Here is a 23,055-nt window from a genome sequence, read left to right on the forward strand (position 1 = left end):
CTGACGCGCCAGCGCACCTATTTTGCATAGGCCGCTGGCGCACGCAAAGCCCCGGGACGCGAGTAAGTCCCGAGGCTTCATAAAAGGGGCAGGAGGGGGCGTGTCCGGGGGTCAGGGGTGGTCCGGGGCGGGTCCAGGGGGCGTGGCGACAGTTCGGGGGCAGGCCGGGAGGGCGGTCTTGAGTCCCCCGGCACTGTGGCCTGTGCCGGGGGATGCCGAGGCGGCGCGCGCAAGTTACGCCTGCTTCAAGCAGGTGTAACTTGCACAACAAAGGTAGGGGGGGATTTAGGTAGCGCTGGGGGGTGGATTAGATAGGGGAAGGAGGAGAAGGTAGGGGGATGATTTTGGAGCAGCCTTGGAGGGAACAGAGATAGGCTGCGCAGCTTGACGCATGCAGGCTGCCGATTTTGCGCAGTCTTGCACGCGCCGACCCCGGATTTTATAAGATACATGCAGCTACGCAAGTATCTTATAAAATCTGGCGTACTTATTTAAGATCTACTTCAGCGTGTATACTTATATGCACGTATCTTTGCACGATACACGTGTTTATGGGCGCATGCATGGAACTTTTAAAATATACCTGTCAGTGCTGAATTTTATTATTAGAAGCCTAAAAAAGGTGCAAATGAATTGTGGACTTAAATCCTGGTGGCCAAGTTTTGGTGGCCTAGATTTTTGATCATTTTCAGCTGAAAGCTTAGCTGTCTAAATGAAGCATTCAGTGATTTTGAAAATGGACTCCTCTATAGGAATCCATATACAAAATGCAAGCATGTGGCTTAATATGGTTTTCTTGGTGAATACATTACAAATTTGTATTTATTTTATTTTTTTATTTTACTAAAACTTTTATTATTTTCTGTATCGTAAATGTAATTTTAGTTCATACTTTGGTTTATGTTGGTGTGCTACCTACAGCAACAGCTCTTTAACAGACGTTTCTAATGTACAAAGTTAATCTCTGGTTATATTAGTAAATCATTTATAATGAAACAATGACTATAAAAAGAGCCATACTATACATTAGTGGCTCCACCTATGTTGCTGTCTTTGTAAAGTAGCTATTACACTTTGCTTCATATCCTTTCTCTTCAAGTTCCATCTGTACGTGCTTACTATTAGGTGAATTTTCAAATGATATGCATAGAAAAATAGCAAGTACACACATAAAATGGTAGGTGTGTGATTACATGCTATTTTAAAAAGTGCTACATATGCGTGTAAAACAATTACTGTGGACCAAGAAGGGGCCAACATTTATACCCATACGTTGCTATTTTAAATCTGTCAAAGTGACATGTGTCCGTCTTTTACTTGCCTATATTTACTAGTGATCAGCTTTGTTTTTTTGTATCGGGATGTATTTCGGTTCGGGCGCTTTGTCAAAAATTTCGTTTTCAGCAGAATTGTTTTTTGTCAGCGCGGATCAGGAAAACGAGTTGGAAAACGAATCGGAAAAAAAAACAAATTGGGAAAAAAATGAATCAGAAAAAAAAACGAATCGGAAAAAAAACCACCCCGACCCTTCAATTTTACTTTCTTACAACCCTCCCACCTTCCCCGATCTCTCCCCAAGAATTACTAAAAGCCCCTGGTAGTCCAGTAGGGTCCCGCAAGCATCTCTCCCTCCAGGCTGTCGGGTTGTCAGGCCTGCTACGAATCAAAATGGCGCCAATGGCCCTTTGCCCTTACTATGTCACAGAGGCTACTGGTGCCATTGGTCGGCCCCTGTCACATGGTAGGAGCACAAGATGGCACCGGCCGTCCATTGCTCCTACCATGTGACAGCCATGCAGCTCTGGGTAATCATGGATTAACTTCACATTTTCTGGATGTTTCTTTTATTTGGTGGGTAGGCAGAAAATGTCTTTGCTGCTTTACCCATGCCTAAAGGCCTTCGGCCGGAACAGCTGTCAAGTGGTTGGAGATGTAACATGAAGGGGATAGACAATGTTCTAACCGCCTACAGTTCCACTCGCAGACCACTAATTTTTTCAGAGTTATTGAAAAGAAGAGTCTTCCCCCATGCGGGTCACCACACTCGTGGGTTACCACATTAATGTGGGTTTCAGCATTGGTTTGTGTGCAGTTTATTACAATAGGGCTGTGAGCGCATGTTTGTGTACACTTTCCGCATGGATTTCACATCTGCATGGATTTTCTGCATGTGTATAATTTATATACACAGACTTATTACAATCCCATAAAGGTGCTTGCTCTTGTTGTGCATGCTAAAAAAATATATGTGCTGACAACTAGCACCAAATTTCATCACGGGTCTTTATTATAGGCGCTTATATATCTCCCAGTCTTTTGGCTCAAATTGTAATTAGTAAAGTCTCTATTGTATGCAAATCTATCTCAGGCATATTCATTGTGGATATGCCGAAAACCAGACTGGCTGGGTGGGGTCCCAGAAACTGGGTTGAGAACCACTGCTCTAATAGATATATACACAAAATGAGATCATGTACCATCTTATGCAGTTTCAACTATAACTATTTTCTTAACCAGTATATCAAACATTTTATATTATGATAAAGCATATTGCATATCTTGAAAACATTTTGAGATTTGCTTATAGCTGAAGCAATGTATATGCAAATCTACTGTATGCAGTTGGTAATGGGATGCCTATGCACCCGACATGAGGAGCCACCAAAATGCATCTGGTCTGCTGGGTCAAAGAGGGGCTCCATGAATAATGGGGAGTTTGACTTGTCTGGAGTCAGGACATGTTGCTGGCTGTAAGATCGATATAGCCAGCACATGGCTGGACTCAGAATAGACAGAGAACATGTTCTTGTAAATTTAGTTCTTGAATTTGATTGTGATATATGCAATTGTATTTCTTGATTTTTGCATTTTTTTATAATTTGTAAAACTCTAATAACTTTAAATAAAAAAAAAAGAATAGACAGAGAACTGATGATTGGCTGATGTCAGACATCAGCACACTGATGTCATCGATGTGTACTGGTGTTGATAAAAGCCTATAATTGGTCCCAACACATGCAAAATGATGTCAGAGGAGAGTCAGAGCCAATGGGAGATGTAAATCTGACTGTCCCCCAAACCTTCCCCTCTTTGCTGCTTTCCTGGGCCCAGCAGCATCACTTCCCATTTTTCCCACTACAATTATTAGGAATGCCTATGTTAGCGTTCCATGCATGATTAACTGATTGTTACCCCTGTCATGCTGGGGCACCTGAGCATAGCTCTAGGGGTTTAGAGTATAGATAGCTAGGGGATGGGACCAAATGGCTTAAGCAAAGTCATGATTAGGGTTCCAACTTTGACCAAGGAATTGATGACCTAGATAAACACAAAATAAATAGATATACAGAAGCAACTGTCCCAGATTTGAGCCACAAATTCACCTACAGGCTCAGTTCCCTAGCAACAGAAATGTTGGCCACTGTGTTTGCTTGCTCGGCAGTCCGTATAGTCAGGATTTCCTTCTGCAATATCCTGGACTATAGAAGCAGTGACGAGGTCTTTGGTGACCACTAGGGAGATGGTTGTTAAGATAGCCTATGGCACATTCCAGTGATCAAGAATAATAGGTCTAAATAAGCTTGAGTGACCAGAATTAGGTTTTTTTGTCTCATATCTAATAAAAGGCTGTGGCCATTTCTATCTGAGATATGCATAAGATTGTATCTATCTGTACGTGGGTTTCTATATTTAAAGGTGAATTTCAAAAGCTGGATGTGTGCTGAAATTTAGAGGTGGGCGCATATCTGGCACCTGCCCATGTCCACCCAGCTTTATAAGGTGTCCAGATGTGTGCCCAAGAACCAAACCGCAAATATTTCACATCAGAGAAAAAAGGGGCATGATGGTGGCAGGGCATGGACATTCAGGGGCGATACTAAAAGATGTGAGCACAAGTACCTACACACCTAGGTGCATGCCCAGGTCCAGTTCCACATAACTTTACTTCAGCTATGGAGGAGGTGTAAGTTTAAAAAAAATGTATTGGCATCTGTGAGGTGTTGGAGGGGTCTGGGGTAACTGGGGAGAGTGCAAGATAAAGAACTGGAGGAGGGGGGAGGACCTAGAAGAATACTGTGCAAACTGGCAGACAAATTGGTGAAACTGGTCCTTGGCTGGATGTGGATCTGTTATAAAATAGAGGCAGTTGCACGTCCATATGTTGACTTACTCTGCTGGGTGCACACATGCTTAATCCTTACTATTTACAATGTAAAGCACGTTATGCTAAGTTATTGTTAATTGAAAACTGATGTGATATTCCCAATCAATGTTGGTATATAAAAATCGTTAAATAAATAAATAAATTAGGCACACAGATACATACACTTAGGCTATTTTATAACATGCAAGCATATGTTTGTGCATGTTATAAAATTGTCACATTTCTGGCCATGCATTGATTCACAAGAGTATATGTGTGCCTGCATATCCGTTTGAAAGTTATTATCCCTATGTATACATGGAAGGCAGCCATGATAGATGTTATGCCTGACCTAGTTACACCTATAGAATGGTAATATTTTCACATTGATGTTGCACTGTGATGGAAGGGAGTGCTAGGGGGTGCTCTCCAGTGTAGGACGAGATGTGTGTGCCCTTGCGGAGAGACATATCCTCGCCTGGGAATCTGGACTGCATTGGACCTGCATGCTTCCGTGAAGCCACCAATGGTCCTCTGACCACTCCAAGCCCTTTCAGATCTGCCGCTGGGTAACAGCAAGAAGCGGCAGGCCAGACAGAGGCAGGCAGACAGAGACATCTGGAACAGGACAAAGAGACGAAGACCCAGATGAAGAATCAGGCATTGAGGAAGACGAAGACTCAGGCATTGAGGAAGACGAAGGCGAAGACTCAGACGAGGCAAAGAAAGGCATGGCATGGCATGGCAAGGCAAGGCATGGCACGACAAGGCATGAAATGGCAAGGCAAGGCAAGGCACGCCACGACAAGAGATGGCATGGCAAGGCAAGGCAAGGCAAGTTAAAATCAGGTAGTTAAAAGTCCTGAACTCTCAAGAGAGTTCAGGGCCTCTGCTACTCACAGACACTCAGTGAAGAACAGCACAGAAAGGAGGATGAATGACAGCCCCTCAGGAGGTCTAGGAACAGGAGGAAGGAGGACAGCGAGCAAGGTCCCTCAGGCACCATACACAGCCCGGCCGGGCTGGTCGCGGACCACTCTGTCCCCTACGCGCCCTACACAGTCAGTTGGCAGGTTGCGAACCACGAGGGGAGCAGAGCCTGCCCAGGGAAGGACAGACATCAAGCCTACAGACATTAGGACATCAGGAACAAGGCAGAGGTCTTACAAGGGATGAGAAGACTCCTTGGTGCTGACAGATGGAAAGACCCACAAGCACCCTACACACCCCAATGGGGGTGGCGGTGCTCGTGGACCACTGGGCCTCTATGCACCCTACTCAACCCAGCTGGGCTGGATACAGACCACGAGGGATGGGTCAGAGCAGAGCTGAGGACATCTGGACAATGGAGAACATCTGGAACATGGACAAAAACATCAGGGCTAGAACGGAACAACAGACAACAGGAATAACTGGGAACATCAAGACATCAGAGCGAAAACATGGGCAATGTGGAATCCTATGAAGATGAAGAATGCCAAGCAGGAGCAGGAAATGAGGGGTCCTCAGGAGACCATCTCCAGAAAGACAAACTCCAAGGAGGAACTAGTTTCTTGTGAAGGCAAGGAAGGACTGGCTGAAGAGCCCTTTTGTAGGCAGAAGAGGGAGTTCCAGGAAGTGTTGTCATCAGGGTGGACCAGGGGGCCACTTCCTCGCTGGCCCTTTAAATCATGAAGGGAGGCGTGGCCCCACTTCTAAGGAAGAGGAAGGAGGAAGTTGTGCAGGACCCTGGACAGCGGCCCCTCTGAGATAGGAGCCGCTGGAGCAGGCCTCGACCATACCCAACGTGGGAGGCGGCGTCTGAAGCAGGAAGCAGGCCTCGAGGTGAGTGGCGGCTTCCAGCCGCGAAGGGAGATTAAAGGTGGCTCCTGCCATGAACAGGATGTCGAGGGTGGCTCTCCCTGCCGCTGAAGAGCAGGCTTCCAGACCTCCTGGAAGACAGTGTGGGCAGCGGCTCTGTGCCGCAAAGAAGAGGCCGAAGTCCGCGGCTCCCTGCCATGATGAAGAGGACATCGGGAGCGGCTTTCTGCCGTGTAGAAGGACCCCGGCACGGCTCCTGCATGCCGGGACGATATCGGCAAGATGGCGGCCTCGGGCCACGGAGCTCCTGCTCACAGCTAGGCCTGCGGGCAGGAGTGCAACAATTGAACGCAAACTGCATGAATCTCTCTCTCTCTCTCTTTCTCTATCTATATATGAAACTATCTATCTATCTAAAACAAATCCCAAGTAAAATTAGCAAAATCTCTGGAGGTAAAGAAAATCAGTGAACTAAAAAATGAATAAATAAATCAAAATGCATTGCTTTTCTATCAAATATATCACCTGAAAATAATATATCTCATACGAACTTACAACACAGGTCAAATAAAAATGTTTCTATGTTTTCAAGTGGACTAACACAACAACCACACTACTGTATCCAAAATATGTATGTGCTATTATAAACTCTTTAAAAGAGGAAACAGTCACTGGATATTTTTCTAAGTCTCCTACTTGAGAGTGTCATTAAGAAAAATGCAATCTTAGCAGCAGCAATTTTTAAAATATAATTAAACAGAGCTGTAGCTAGGCATTGTGGTGCCTATTACCAAGTGAAAAACTGTGCCCTCACTCATTACACAACACATGACTCCACAAGTTGGGAGATTCTGTTAAATGTTTGAACAGCAATGCCCACGGCCGGTGCATGGGTATTAAGTGTCCCAGGAAAGCCTTACAACCTTGAGCCCCCACCCAATCACACCCTCCACACAGACAAGCTGGTAGCCTCTGGGTCTGGTGACTCACAAGGCACTGCAGGGCTTCATTAAGAAATAATATACATAGAATTAAAAATAAAGTTCAGGTGTCTCTCGAGAAACACACACACCTGAGCTTGTGACCAGAGAAGTTTAATTTTTAATCTGTTAGCCATATTATAGACTGATTTCTTGCTGCCATTGTTCTGCTATATTTCCTCTGTTGCTGCATGATGTGAAATATCTGTCTAGCTAGTGGTCTTAGAAATGTGGTTAGTGTGCATTGAAATAACTGTAATTCATAGAGAAAAGGCTGGTATCCGCAGGAGCTATTTGTTCCCTCCTACTCTGCCCCCCACACACTCTAGCATATTTTCTTCTTAAATAGTTCTTCTAAGGACTTGGTTAAGTGAATAGTAAGGCCAAGAACCAATCTAATAACTTGTATAATAGTTGTTAATAGCAGAATGGCTTTTATTTGGTGTAATATTTGGGGTGCTTCTGTCCCAAGGTTTACCATTTTGAGACTTAAGGATTGTCCAATTTGTTTTCAGCTGTCTGCAATGAAAAAGCAGGTGATGCTTTTGAAAGAGGAATTCCTTAGGTTTCAAAACACCTGCCCATTCTTGATGCAATCAGAATATCTTCCCCAAATTCCACAAAAGATTCTGAATCTGTTAGGAGACTGTCATCAGAGGAACCACTTTGGGAACTCAATTTGATGGGGACACAATGGGTAAATGCATTCCAGGATCCTCAACTAATAAAATGTAAACCAGGTGGCTAATGTAATTTTAGAAGAAAAAAAGAACTCTGATATCAATATTATCATCCATCTGGGGACCAATGACCTCGCTAGAAACAGTGTCCACAAAGTACAGGAAGATGTCCAAAATCTAGGGGAGAAGATTAGACACTTGGCAAAGACTATTGCCTTTCCAAAAAGCATGGAAATGGAAAGGAAATGTTAGGCCATATGGATAATTTCAATGTCTGGCTCAAAACATGGTGAAAGAAAAATGGTTTTGGATACATTGGAGGCTGGAGCCATGTAAGGAACAATAAAAGATGGTATGGTAAGTATGGCCTATATTTGTCTGTGGCAGGAAAGAGGATGCTAACTGAAAAATTCAGGCATTTAAACTAGGGAGCAGGGGTAGCAGGAGGTGGCCTGTGAATTTGACATGATCAAAAACTTCAGTAGTAGTAATGGACTGTATCGGTCCATATTTAGAGCAAAAAGCTAGATCCAATGGAGTTTCCCCACTATTCAGATTCTTTTTTTTTGCCGTACTACCTATGATGACTACTTGTTTGCTGGAATACATGGTGTCTTGTAATAGGGAACCCCCATAAAAATTTAATTTTTGTGAACAGAGAATTTATGATACACATTTCAAAGTATTTATTACTAATAGCCTTGAGGATATCCGAATAGTTTAAAAAAGTTAAGAATGATGTTAACAATAGAATTTTGGATGTCAGCTCATAAGCCTAACAATCACAATCCATTAAACAGATTTTCCTTCTATGTGAGATACTTAGTACAATGAATACTTAGGTGCGAGGATAGCAAAATACCTTTCTCGCCTGTAATTTGTTTTAAATGATCTTTCTCACTTCGAGACTCTTAAATATGAAAGACTCTTAAATATGAAAGACTGACATTTCTAAATTCTGAATGCCAGGGATAGCCAACTCCAGTCCTTGAGAACCAAAAACAGGTCTGGTGTTCAGGATATCCACAATGAATACGTATGAGATAGAATAGAATATAATGGAGGCAGTGCATGCAAATCCATCTCATGCATTTTAATTGTGGATTCTGAAAACCTCACTGCTCCTGCTGTATGTTATTGGCTAGGCAGAACTAGCATTCTTAAAATAGGCTGCTACATAATATATTTCCTTTTCTATTAGGATGAGAAAAGAAAGGAAAATTGGAAATCAAACATGAGTTACGGGTAAATTTCTGCCAACTTTAAAAATGTAAACTTTGCTAGATCTTGAGATATATATATATATTTATTTATTTATTTATTTATTTATTTATTTTTTTACTTCGATGAAGCACAAAAAAAGTACTTATTTAATGGTGCCTATTTCATGACAAACCCCTAATGCTTTTCACTTGCTGCCAAGGGTAGTCACAACAGCAGCAGACATCTTCCAAAGGCCTGAATGCAACAGCTCCAAGCATACCCAAGGCTTTCTGTTTCCAGAAGATAGAGGACAGAAACAGAGAAACATAGAAATATGATGTCAGAAAAAAACCATATGGCCTATGTAGTCTGCTCATCCATCTAATTTATTTAACCTTTACAATTCCCATCACTCCCTTAGAGATCCCATACTTTATCAAATTCAGATAGGGGTAGATTTTAAGACCAGCGTGTGCGCGTCCATATGTATACGCTACCCGGCGCGCACAATGGACACGCAATTTTATAACATGCGCGCAGGCACGCACATGTTATAAAATGGGGGGTCGGCGTGCGCAATGGGGTGCTCAAATGTGCACCTTGTGCATGCCGAGCCCTTGCTGAGCCATGCTGCCTTCTCCCGTTCCCTACCCACCCACCCCACCTTCCCTTCCCTTCCCTAACTCCCCCCGCCTCCCAGCCCTAATCTAACCCCCCCAAAAAAATTGTCCTACTCTGTTGCGACTGCCGGCGCGCAATCCTCCAGCCCAGCGGCAAATGGCCACTGTGCTGGGAGCCTCTGACCCCGCCCTGACCCCAGAACACCCCAGCCCACCCCCTCTCCTCTCCTTTTGAAAGCCCCAGGACTTAGACGTGTCCAGGGGTGCATAAGCCAATTTACGCGCGTAGAGCTTTTAAAATCTGGCCCATACTGTTTTTGCCTCCACAACCTCCCCTGGAAGTCCATTCCATGCATACACTACCCTCACTGTAAAGAAATATTTTTATGATTACTCCTGAGTATGCCCTCTTTCAGCCTCATCAATTGATCCCTTTTTCTAGAATCTCTTTTCTATTGAAAACCTCTTAAGCATGGAAACCTTTGAGATATTTATTTCATATCTCCCCTATCTTGCCTTTCCCCTAGGGTGTACATGTTTAAATCTTTGAGTCTATCTCCATTAGGGATGTGAATCGTTTTTCAACGATTAAAATTATCGTCCGATAATGTTTATATCGTCTTAAATCGTTATAGAACACGATACAATAGAAATTCTAACGATTTATCGTTAAAAATCGTTAAATCGTGTTAGTGCGCACTAACTCGAGTTAGTGCGCACTAACTCCCCGTTAGTGCGCACTAACTCGATTTAGTGCGCACTAACTGAAAATGATACAAATAAACACTTTCCAGGTCACTGAAGGTCAGTTAGGAATGAATATGTGTTCCTATTGGCTGGCTGCCCTCTTATCTATTGATATTACCAAGGTTACCACTGAGGTGATGGTTGGGGGGATGGGAAATGGAACTGGAAACTAACGAACACCAACAGAAAATGAAACAAAGTGTTCACACTTCCCAGGTCAGTAAAGGTCACTTAGGAATGAATATGTATGTATGTATTCCTATTGGCTGGCTGTGCTCTTATCTATTGATGTTACCAATATGGTTGGGGGGATGTGAAATGGAAACAGTTGGAAGCTTGACAAAAAAAGTAATGTAATGATCAGCACTCACGTGACTAGAACTTGTTTGTTTATTATTTTTGTTAGCAGGCACCTGAAATGCTAGTGCATGTTGAATTTGCCAATCACTGTGCATTTTAGAAAGGTGGTCCTGGCTGGAACTGTACACAGTTCAAATATATGTAATTGATTGTTGGTAAGTGTATTTTTTAAGTAGCCACACTGGCACCAGTATGTTTACTTTTCCTCCTACTTAACTCACTAGCTCAGCTTTGTAAGAAGGGCTTCTCTGCTTGTGTGTTGTTTTTGTTTGGTGTGAGGAGAGCAGAAACATCAGATCTTTATTCAATCTACTACAGTCATCTCTTACAGTGCCCTATCCCTATTAATACCAGGAGTGTTGTGATCTTCCTGCACACAGTGCCCTAACCCTGATACCAGTCTGAGACAGCTCCCTCCCTGCATTACTAGTGAGAGGCTGGCTTCACAGACAGGGGGGAGCTGCCTGTCCCTCACTCCTGACTTCCCCCATGTCCCAGCTAGTGAATGGTGTGTGGGTGAGGGGGGGGGGGGGGAGGATGGTGAAGTCTGAGACAGCTCCCTCCCTGCATTACTAGTGAGAGGCTGGCTTCGCAGACAGGGGGGAGCTGCCTGACCCTCACTCCTGACTTCCCCCATGTCCCAGCTAGTGAATGGTGTGTGGGTGAGGGGGGGGGGGAGGATGGTGAAGTCTGAGACAGCTCCCTCCCTGCATTACTAGTGAGAGGCTGGCTTCACAGACAGGGGGGGAGCTGCCTGTCCCTCACTCCTGACTTCCCCCATGTCCCAGCTAGTGAATGGTGTGTGGGTGAGGGGGGGGGGTGGATGGTGAAGTCTGAGACAGCTCCCTCCCTGCATTACTAGTGAGAGGCTGGCTTCACAGACAGGGGGGAGCTGCCTGACCCTCACTCCTGACTTCCCCCATGTCCCAGCTAGTGAATGGTGTGTGGGTGAGGGGGGGGGGGAGGATGGTGAAGTCTGAGACAGCTCCCTCCCTGCATTACTAGTGAGAGGCTGGCTTCGCAGACAGGGGGGAGCTGCCTGACCCTCACTCCTGACTTCCCCCATGTCCCAGCTAGTGAATGGTGTGTGGGTGAGGGGGGGGGGGAGGATGGTGAAGTCTGAGACAGCTCCCTCCCTGCATTACTAGTGAGAGGCTGGCTTCGCAGACAGGGGGGAGCTGCCTGACCCTCACTCCTGACTTCCCCCATGTCCCAGCTAGTGAATGGTGTGTGGGTGAGGGGGGGGGGGAGGATGGTGAAGTCTGAGACAGCTCCCTCCCTGCATTACTAGTGAGAGGCTGGCTTCACAGACAGGGGGGAGCTGCCTGTCCCTCACTCCTGACTTCCCCCATGTCCCAGCTAGTGAATGGTGTGTGGGTGAGGGGGGGGGGGGTGGATGGTGAAGTCTGAGGACAGCTCCCTCCCTGCATTACTAGTGAGAGGCTGGCTTCACAGACAGGGGGGAGCTGCCTGACCCTCACTCCTGACTTCCCCCATGTCCCAGCTAGTGAATGGTGTGTGGGTAAGGGGGGGGGGGGGGGGGATGGTGAAGTCTGAGACAGCCCCCCCCCTGCATTACTAGTGGGGGGCTGGCTTCACAGACAGGGGGGAGCTGCCTGACCCTCACTCCTCCGGGGTATTGTGATCTTCCTGCACACAGTGCCCTATCCCTGATACCAGGGGTGTTGTGATCTTCCTGCATGCAGTGCCCTATCCCTATTAATACCAGGAGTGTTGTGATCTTCCTGCATGCAGTGCCCTATCCCTATTAATACCAGGAGTGTTGTGATCTTCCTGCATGCAGTGCCCTATCCCTGATATCGGGATGTGTGCAAGAAGATCACAACACCCCCGGTATCAGGAATAGGGCACTGTGTGCAGGAAGATCACAACACCCCCAGTATCAGGAATAGGGCACTGTGTGCAGGAAGATCACAACACCCCTGGTATTAGGGATAGGGCACTGTGTGCAGGAAGATCACAACACTCCTGGTATTAATAGGGATAGGGCACTGTGTGCAGGAAGATCACAATACCCCTGGTATCAGGGTTAGGGCACAAGTTCTAGTCACATTGACTGATCACATTACTTGTTTTGTCAAGCTACCAACTGTTTCCATTTCCCATCCCCCATATACTGTCAGTAGGAAACTTGGTAACATGAATAAATAAGAGGGCAGCCAATAGGAATACATATTCATTCCTAAACTGACCTTAACTGACCTGAAAAGTGTCAAATTGTATCATTTTTCAGTTAGTGCGCACTAATCGGAAAAAACGATTTTTAACGATTTTTTAACTAAAAAATCGTGCCTAAGACGATTTTCTTGCCCTGCCACACGATTTCTATCGTTAAGACGATATGGAAAACGATTCACATCCCTAATCTCCATATACTTTAGAATAAAGACCACTGATCATTTTAGTAGCCACCTTCTAGACAGACTCCAACCAGTTTATATCCTTTTGAAGGTGTGATATCCAGAATTGTATACAATATTCCAAATGAGGTATAATCATGGACCAAAACAGGGGCAATATTACCTTCCTTTTTCTACTGACTATGTTCTCCCTATGCAGCCAATCATCATTCTGGCTTTTGCTGTCACTTTGTCCACATCTTTGGCTACCTTAAGATCATCAGATACAATCATCCCCAGATCCAACTCCTTTTTTGTGCTTATCAAAATTTCACCTCCAATACAGGACCTTTCTCTTGGGTTTTGCAGCCCAAATGTATTGCTCTGCATTTTCTAGCATTAAATCTCAGCTACCTGTCTCTAGACCATTCTTTGAGCTTTGAAAAATCCCTCCTCATGTTCTCCACACCTTCCTGGCTGCCTACCCTGCTGCAGATTTTGGTATCATTGACAAAAATACAAACCTTTCCCCACAAGCCATCCACTATGTTACTCACGAAAATGGTGAAAGGAACCAGTTTCAGGACTGATCCCTAAAGAACACCACTAGCAACATACCCTCCTTAGAGTAAACTCCATTTACCCACTACTCTTTTTTCCATCCCACTCAGCCAGTTCCTAACTCAGTCAGCCACTATAGGGTTTATATGAAAAGGACTCAATTTATCTATAAGTCTCCTTTGAGGAACCATTCTAAAGGCCTTACTAAATTGCAAGTACACTAGATCTAGTGTTCTCCCTTGATCCAACTATCTGGTCTCCCAATCAAAGAAATTGATCATATTTGTCTGAAAAGATTTACTTCTGGGTAAAACTATGCAGCTGTGGTTCCAGAAACGGCACTATCCTCTGTTTTAGCAGTGATTCCATGAATTTGCCATCACAAAGCTCAGACCAACTGGCCCAGCTATTGTAATCTGTGGCCCTTGGACTGGAATGAGATTGGCTATACCTGTAAGGAGGGACCACACAGGTGGCTCACCACCAGCAGGTGGATCCTGGCATGACAGAGATGAGTTCAAGGCTTCACATTTTTCCAGCCCTTGTTCCCCTCAGGTTGAGTGTTTGGGTACCAGGGCCAGCAGAACCTAGGCGAGGGTCTCCAGGATTAGAGGAATTAGCAGAGACCAGGAAAAGGCTAGGGTCGGAGGCAGGTAGCTATCAGGGTGAGATGATAGTCCAAGCAGGGAGATATCCTTCCATGGAGGTACATGAATGGGAAGGCTGAGCAAAGTCTGGAAGGAGCAGGGACGACGAGACTGGTACAGACTGGGTAGACAAGGCAGGAACAAGCTGGCAACAAGCACTACAACCATAGGTGGACCTGTTGCTGAGGCAAGGGAAGAGCACCTAAGGAGCCTTTAACTAGGCCCATTTCTAATGTTGTCATTAGTGAGTTCTGCAGCCCTTTCCGCCGAGGGCCCTTTAAAAGAGAGTCTGTTGGGTGAGTGTGTACCTAGGGATGAATGTCAAAAGGCAGCAATCATGGCAGCATCCTGCGATGTCATAGGGTCGGTTGAGGCACGGCATTGGGGGGTAAGTAGCACAGATTGTGGAGTTCTCCCGTGAACCACAAAATGCAATACCAGCCTACACCTTATGACCACTTCTATGAATAGGAAAATAAAACTGCCCTCTCTCCAGACCTCTGGAACTACTCCCAACTCTAAAGAACCTTTGAAAAGTTCAGCTAGGGGAGTGACAGGACTCAATAACCTCAATACCCTCATATGTATCCCATCCAGCCACATCATCTTATCTACTTTAAGTTTAGTTAGCTCCTCATGAATTCACTTTTGTAAAAATTGATTTATCCAAAACTATTGGCTATTTTATATGTTGCAAAGCACAATAGCTGCTATGCAAAATGACATCTACTGCATTCTTTATACAAGTAAAACATATCTACTGAAATATCAAGTCTTCTATAGCTTACCTTAAGAACATCTCCTTGTGCTAAGTGAAATGTTCTGGCTGAAATATTGATTCCTTTTCCAGCTTGAACTTGTATACTGTAAATGCATTCATGGTTATTTTCGTAGTTCAGTGGATAGTTTGGAGACAATAGAATTCCTTCATTATTTGTTACAGATGCTCCACATTCAGCTGCAATAAAACAGAATATTAAAATACATTTTAATATACTGTACAAGAAATGCATTTTACTGTTGTAATGCTTAATGTCAAGGCACAGCTTAATCAGTGTTTGTATGCATCAAAGTACCAAAAAGATCTTTATATAAACACATATTATACACCACATTATCCATTCTCTATCCTTAAGCAAAAATGTGTTTTATGTTTATGTATTAGGATTGTGCATTTATTTAAAAATGAATGGTAATCCAAAACCAAAAATGGGACATTTTTGCTTTGTTTCACTAAATTCAAAATGAATAAAAATGCACTATTTGGAAATAGCACTCACTATTTTCTGAAATGAATAAAAACGTAAAAAATTAAACAAAATACAAAATCCCTGAAATGAAATTTGTGCCCAAAACAACAGGAAAACAAAAGAAATGAACCAGAGGAAAATTGTGGCGGTGCACATTCCTAGAACATGTTTAGAAAAGATGGTTTGAGACAGAAAGAAAGTTTAAAGGGTGACAAGGCTGACTTGTTAATGCCATTCAAGTTTTCTGAGCTGCAATTAACAAATGGAAAAAATCTCCATGGACCTATCTTGAAAAAACTTTTACTCATAGGCAGGATATTTGAAAAAAAAACATCACTCAATGATCCTATAAAGACTTTATTTCAATAGCATTTCTCTCATTCTCTGTGTATGCAAAAATCTCTTGAAAATAAAAAAAAAATGTAATCATACCATGTACAAAATAAAACAGTTTCACCCACTCTTAGGGGCGGATTTTCAGAGCCCTGCTCGCGTAACTCCGCCCAAAACCGGGCGGATTTACGCGAGCAGGGCCCTGCGCGCCGGGAAGCCTATTTTACAGAGGCCTCCCGGCGCGCGCAGAGCCCCGGGACTCGCGTACGTCCCGGGTTCTCGGAGGGGGGCGTGTCGGGGGGCGGGGCCGGAGCGCGCGGCGTTGCGGGGGCGTGTCGGCAAGCGTTTTGGGGGCGGGTACGGGGCGTGGGCTACGGCCCGGGGGCGTGGCCGCACCCTCCGTACCCGCCCCCAGGTCGCGGCCCGGCGCGCAGCATGCCCGCTGGCCGCGCGGTGATTTACGTCTCCCTCCGGGAGGCGTAAATCCCCCGACAAAGGTAAGGGGGGGGGTGTAGACAGGGCCCGGTGGGTGGGTTAGGTAGGGGAAGGGAGGGTAAGGTGAGGGGAGGGCAAAGGAAAGTTCCCTCCAAGGCCGCTCCGATTCGGAGCGGCCTTGGAGGGAACGGGGGGAGGCAGCGCGGCTCGGCGCGCGCAGGCTATACAAAATCGATAGCCTTGCGCGCGCCGATCCATGATTTTAGTGGATACGCGCGGCTCCGCGCGTATCTACTAAAATCCAGCGTACTTTTGCTTGAGTCTGATTGCGCAAGCAAAAGTAGGCTGATCGCGCTTCTTTTAAAATCTACCCCTTAAATGTGCAAATAGATTACATATTATCAAAACCATAGTGCAATTCAGTCCTCTTTAACTTATTCCCAAATGAGTTTGAAATGTATTCTCTTTGAATTTGAAGACGTTATTCAAATGTATTGCAAGAAGTAATGGAAGAATGGAAAATATGTCAAACTCATTTGTGGCAGAGGCAAATGAGTATCGGAATATAAATTAATCCCTGATTAATTATCTCACACCTATAAATTATTGTTTGGTGGTGGTGGCAATTCAGTACCATTAATTCTGATGTTGCTTTACTATAGAAAAATAAATATAATACCATCTACAATGCTGAGAAAAGGTTTGTGATCCCAAATATAATAATGAGAATCACAAATGTTGTTAGAGCATTGAGCTGCAAACCAGGGAATCCAGGCTTCAAATACCACAGCTGCTCCTTGCAACCATGGACAAATCACGTTACCTTCCATTGCCTCAGGTACAAACTTAGAGGTAAATTAACTAAGCTGTTATTAACATGTGAAAAACAACATTTATCACCTGAAAGACACTGTTTATCATGTGATAATCACATGTTGTGTGATATTCAGGATATCACGATATTTTATAAAAATTAGCTTCATTACATGTATTTACATGCATAACATTTACTATGCATGCAAAGCAGCTAATGAATAAGTAATTCTATGCTTTTAAAATAACACGGCTTGCCAGAGCTGCAATATTTAACAAAAAATTAACTACAGCTCAAGAGTTGTTGATAATTTGTCATCAGAGCATGGGGGACATCAATGCAAATTCAGATGTGTTGTGTCCGTCACTGTCTGACGTCTCTGCCCTGCCCACCTTACCTCGCTGGCGACTCCCTTCGGGGTTGATGGAAGGCTAGCTGCTGCAGCGTCTCCATGCCGTTCTCCTCCGGCGTTCCGGACCGGCTCGACGCTGCAAGCCGCCATGTTGACCAGATGCCTGAGGGTGCACGTTTGCGCGCAGCCCAACTGATGTACCAGCATTGGCATGAACCTCAGGGGGCGTCCCCTGAGATGACATCACCAGCTCCAGATATTTAAGGTCTCAGTTTTAGTTAACAAGACGAGTTAGCAAGGGCTTCGCTTCCTCCTGGTCGCTGCGGATGGGATTCGCTCTCCGCAACCCTAGCTACTTTGCCTCCTCGGACTTCACTAGAGGTATCCGCTCCTCGGGGAACTCACTCTCCTCTTTTCCTTTGCAGGTGGCAGTCTGGAACCGGTACTCGCTCCTCAAGGGCCTACATCCTGGACTTACTCCTGGATACCACTTCTGCTAAGAAGCCATCACTGCTTACAACAGCAGTGAGTTTCCATATATCTCTCAGAGCTTTCCCTGGGTCCAGGTACTCACTCCTCGAGGACCAAATGCATACCATCTACTGGGCTGCCTCAAGAACTATTTTTGTGAGTGTTACCATCAAGGACTTGTTCCAGAACTCTGCATATACTGCCTACTCACTTTCTTAGTTTTCTCTACAGCTCAGCCACCTGGGGATCGGTGCTCTAATACCTGAGGGATTACAGCCCAGCCGGGCGCTTCCAGCTCACTACTCGGCCACCACTGGTGGTCTACTATATTGTCTAATAAAAGAACTAGTGTGTGTCTGTCTCCTACACTAAGCCTGACCAGTGGTCCCTCTCAGGATTTCCCCCGAGGGCATGGTCATCTGCCACTGGTCCAAGGATCCACCCACAACTATTCTAATTACTAGCTTTAATAACAGAGCTTTCTGACAGATTGCTATCTCCTTACAGAGTACAGAACAGATTGCTAACTCTGCAAGGAGATCACAGAACAGATTGCTAACTCCTCACGGAGCATAGAACAGATTGCTATCTCCAGGGATCCAGCTTAACTCCAAGGTTCAGGCTAACTCCAGGGATCCGGCTTGACTCCAGCTTCGGCTTGACTCCAGAGTTCGGGTAACTACATGGATCCAGCATAACTCAATGCTTTGCAGGCTATACCGGGCCTGGCTCAGCGCATTGCAGAACAACAGAACGTCTTGGAAAAACTTACTTCAGCTTTTCATCAGCTACACACACAGAAGGTTCAAAGAACTGCTTCTAACCATGAAAGTCAGTTACAGGAGGTAACTCTAAAGACTACCTCTCCACAGAACCGGTGCTTATGGCATCCAGACCCCAACAAGCCCTTTAAGGTAAATGTTGATGCTTCAGATGAGGGTATAGGGGCTTTGTTGAGCCAAAGAGGAGACTCAAAAGCCTTATGTCCCTGTTCGTTCTTCTCAAGAAGATTTTCTCCAGCCGAGAAAAACTACGGGATTGGCGACAAAGAACTCCTGGCAATAAAGCTCGCTTTTGAGGAATGGCAGCCTTGGCTCGAAGGCGCTCAACATCAAATAACCATTTTCACGGATCATAAAACCTAGAGTATCTTCGCCATGCACAATGTCTAAATTACAGGTAGGCCAGGTGGTCTTTATTTTTCAAATCGTTTCAATTTTGTGCTTAAATTCCATCCTGGAGATCGTAACACCAGAGCAGATGCTCTGTCACGCTCCTTCCATTCGGAGGATGTGCCAGATAAACCACAGCACATAATTGACCCGAAGAAGATATTGACAACTACCCCCAGTCCATATCCGCTGGCAATGCCATCAATTCTCATCCAGCTTCATGCAATGGATTGTCACCAAACCATATTCAGCGAATTGTCTTCTAAATCTCAAGATTCACCTATCATCAATACAGAAGACGATTTAGAGATTAAAATCAAAGAGATGCTGGATGCTCATAAAGAGGCAAGACTTTAGAATACCTTCTAAGATGGGAAGGGTTTGGCCCCAAGTAAACACTTGGGAAACTCAGACCAATATCATGGATAAAGAGATGCTTCGTCGATTTCATCTCACGCATCCTTCTAAACCTCAACCTGGTACCCAAAGAGAGATTGCCCTTTGAAGGGGGGTACTGTTGTGTCTGTCGTCGCTGTCCGATGTCTTTGCTCTGCCCACCTTACATCGTTGGCGACTTCCTTCAAGGTTGATGGAAGGCTAGCTGCTGTGGCATCTCCATGCCGTCCTCCTCCGGCATTCCCAGACCGGCTCGACACTGCAAGCCACCATGTTGACCAGATGCCTAAGGGCACGCGTGGCCTGACTGATGTACCAGCGTTGGCGCGAACCTCAGGGGCGTCCCCCTGAGATGATGTCACCAGCTCCAGATATTTAAGGTCTCAGTTTTCGCTAACAAGATGAGTTAGCAAGGGCTTCGCTTCCTCCTGGTCGCTGTGGATGGGATTCGCTCTCCGCAACCCTAGCTACTCTGCCTCCTAGGACTTCACTAGAGGTACCCGCTCCTTGGGGGCCTCACTCTCTCTTTTCCTTTGCAGGTCGCAGTCTGGAACCGATACTCGCTCCTCGAGGGCCTACGTCTCAGACTTGCTCCTGGATACCACTTCTGTTAAGAAGCCATCACTGCTTACAACATCAGTGAGTTTCCATCAATCTCTCAGAGCTTTCCCTGGGTCTAGGTACTCGCTCCTCGAGGGCCTAATGCATACCATCTACTGGGCTGCCTCAAGACACTATTGTGTGAGTGTTACCATCAATGACTTGTTCCAAAACTCTGCATATACTGCCTACTCACTTTCTTAGTTTCTCTACAGTTCAGCCACCTGGGGATCACTGTTCCAAAACTGAGGGACTACAGCCCAGCCGGGCGCTTCCAGCTCACTACTGCCATCTCTGGTGGTCTACTATATTGTCTAATAAAAGAACTAGTGTGTGTCTGTCTCCTACACTAAGCCTGACCAGTGGTCCCTCTTGGGATTTCTCCAGAGAGTGTGGTTATCTGCCACTGGTCCAAGGATCCACCCACAACTATTCTAAATACCAGCTTTAAAAACAGAGCTTTCTGACAGATTGCTAACTCCTCACGAAATATAGAAAAGATTGCTAACTCCACTGGAGATCACAGAACAAGATGCTCCTGCACTGAAATTGAAGGGCAATGTGGCCTGAGACCTTTCCAATGTGTAAACCAACCCTGCCAGTCCTTGCCATCTGTTGATGTGGCCCCACAATAAAATAAAAAATAAAATATAAACTTATAATGCCATGAGTTGACACCCTGCACAAAGCCTTCCCCTTTCAATATTCATATATCAATATATTCCCACTCCAGGTTCCAACCCCTAACCTCAAGGTATCCTGCCCTCATATCCCCAACATTAAAAGTAGTGTCCGGTGTCCAGTGGCCCCCCAACCCACCCCCCCTTCCTTGAAATAAGTCCCTGATGTCTAGTAAAGATGTGCAGGAGAAAAAAATGTATTTTTGTTTTTGGTTCGTTTTCAGGAGGTATTTTTCCATTAATTTTGCTTCATGGATTGAAAATCGACCCCTTGAACCAGATGAAAGTATGCATGCACTTGTTGACCCGTGAAAAGTGAAGCACAGAGGGAAAAATAATCTGAACTATAGGTTTACAATCTTTAGTTTCAAATTAGGAATAAAGACCTATGAAAGGGATTTTAGTGTCATTGTGGACAATTTGTTGAAATCCTCAGGTCAGTGTGCTGCAACAGTTACAAAGGCAAATAGAATGTTATGGATTATCTGCATAGGAATGGAGAATAAAACTTTGAATATCATAATACCTCTCTATAGATCTATGGTGCAACCAAACCTTGAGAATTGTGTGCAGTTCTGGTTGCTCCATTTCAAGATAGCAATAGTAGAATTAGAAATGATACAGAAAAGGGCAACAGTAATAATAGAAGTGTTGGAACAAAAGAACATAAGAGCATAAGCTCAGCATCCTGTTTCCAACAGTGGCCAATGCAGGATACAAGTCCCTGGCAAGTATTCAAACATTAAAAAGACCCCATGCAAATATTGCTGATAGTAAGCAGTGGCTTGAGTAATAGCAATTGATGGACATCTCATCCAGGAACTTGTCCAAAACTTTTTAAAACTCAGTTAAGCTAACTGCCTTAACCTCTCTGTAATGAATTCCGGAGCTTAAATGTGTGTTGAATGAAAAATATTTGTCTCTGATTTGTTTTAAATGTGCTAATTGCTAATATCATCAACTGCCCCCTAGTTCTTCTATTATCTGAAAAAGGAAACAACTGATTAACATTTTCCCATTCTAATTCTCTCATGATTTTGTAGATCTCCATCATATCCCCCCCTCAGCCGTCTTTTCTCCAAGCTGAATAGCCCTAACCTCTTTAGCTTTTCCTCATAGGGGAGCTGTTCCATCCCATTCCCATCTCCCTTATGAAGAAAGGCTAAACAGGTTAGTATCCATACTCTACAGCAGTGTTTCCCAACCTGGTCCTCCTGGTAGCATCCTTTATGAGTATGGCTTTTATGATAATCACAAAGAATAATTTAAACCAAATATTACAAGAAAATCACACTAATAGATACAAATAGATAAGTTGTCACCCAGGTTTATTAACAAAGTTTCCTAACAATAGACAAAATGGGGTAGATTTTTAAAAATGGCGCGTTCGCGTACTTTTGTTCACGCTCCAGGCGCAAACAAAAGTACGCTGGATTTTAGTAGATACGCGAATAGCCGCGTGTATCTGCTAAAATCCAGGATCGGCGCGCGCAAGGCTGCCGATTTTGGGCAGCCGGTGCGCGCCGAGCCGCGCAGCCTGCCTCCGTTCCCTCTGAGGCCGCTCCAAAATCGGAGCGGCCTCGAAGGGAACTCTCTTTCGCCCTCCCCTCACCTTCCCCTCCCTTCCTCTACCTAACCCACCCCCCCGGCCCTATCTAACCCCCCCCCCCTACCTTTGTCCGGGGATTTACGCCTCCCGGAGGGAGAAGTAAATCCCCGTGCACCAGCGGGCTGCTGGTGCGCCGAGACGCAACCTGGGGGCGGTTCCGGAGGGTGTGGCCACGCCCCCGGACCACCCCGGGCCGAAACCACGCCCCCGGGCCCGCCCCCGAAACTCCGCATCCCACCCCCAAAACGCCGCATCAATCGGCCCTGCCCCCGACACACCCCCGACAAAAAACCCCGGGACTTACGCGAGTCCCGGGCTCTGCGCGCGCCGGCAGGCCTATGGAAAATAGGCGTGCCGGCGAGCAGGGCTTTTAAAATCCGCCCCAATATGTTTTATAATAGCAGACAAGATATATGATTTCATATCAATGTGACAATTTCAGTGACCCCAGTCTGATTCAAACCTACCACTGAACAGCAATATCAGTGACCCCAGTCTAAAAGTATTCACTGAAGAATAAGTTTAGTTTTTGGTAGCCCATAGACCTTAATAATTGCTCTTCTAATGTGTGATCACTTCTATTTTGGAATAGGAAAACAACATATACAAATCCCACCCTTCATGGAAATCTCTCATCTACGAGCTGGAACTAGAAATTGTCAGAGGCTGTTTGTCCTTTCCCAGATGCCCTGGAGTTCTCTCATGCAAGTCTCTCTTTCTCTGCATTCAGTGATGATGCTGCTGGTATTCCTGTTGCTGCAGCAGCTGTGTGTCCGTTGCTCTTTGTCTTAGCACTAGTGCTGAGAATCTGTCTTGCAGCTAGTTGTTATTGAAGTGGAAC

The 23,055-nt window shown here is 45.1% G+C and overlaps 1 protein-coding gene across 1 annotated transcript in view; it reads right to left on the reverse strand.

Moving 5' to 3' along the window:
* The window catches only part of CSMD3 (CUB and Sushi multiple domains 3), a 3,551,396-nt gene that overhangs the window by 1,474,394 nt on the left and 2,053,947 nt on the right, over positions 1 to 23,055 (reverse strand). Inside the window, 1 exon segment of the mRNA XM_029591914.1 lies at positions 14,891 to 15,060. Within this exon segment, the coding sequence (XP_029447774.1) occupies positions 14,891 to 15,060 (170 nt within the window).

This window comes from Rhinatrema bivittatum, chromosome 2 (genome assembly GCF_901001135.1).
Source record: "Rhinatrema bivittatum chromosome 2, aRhiBiv1.1, whole genome shotgun sequence".
NCBI classification, from domain to species: Eukaryota; Metazoa; Chordata; class Amphibia; order Gymnophiona; family Rhinatrematidae; genus Rhinatrema; species Rhinatrema bivittatum.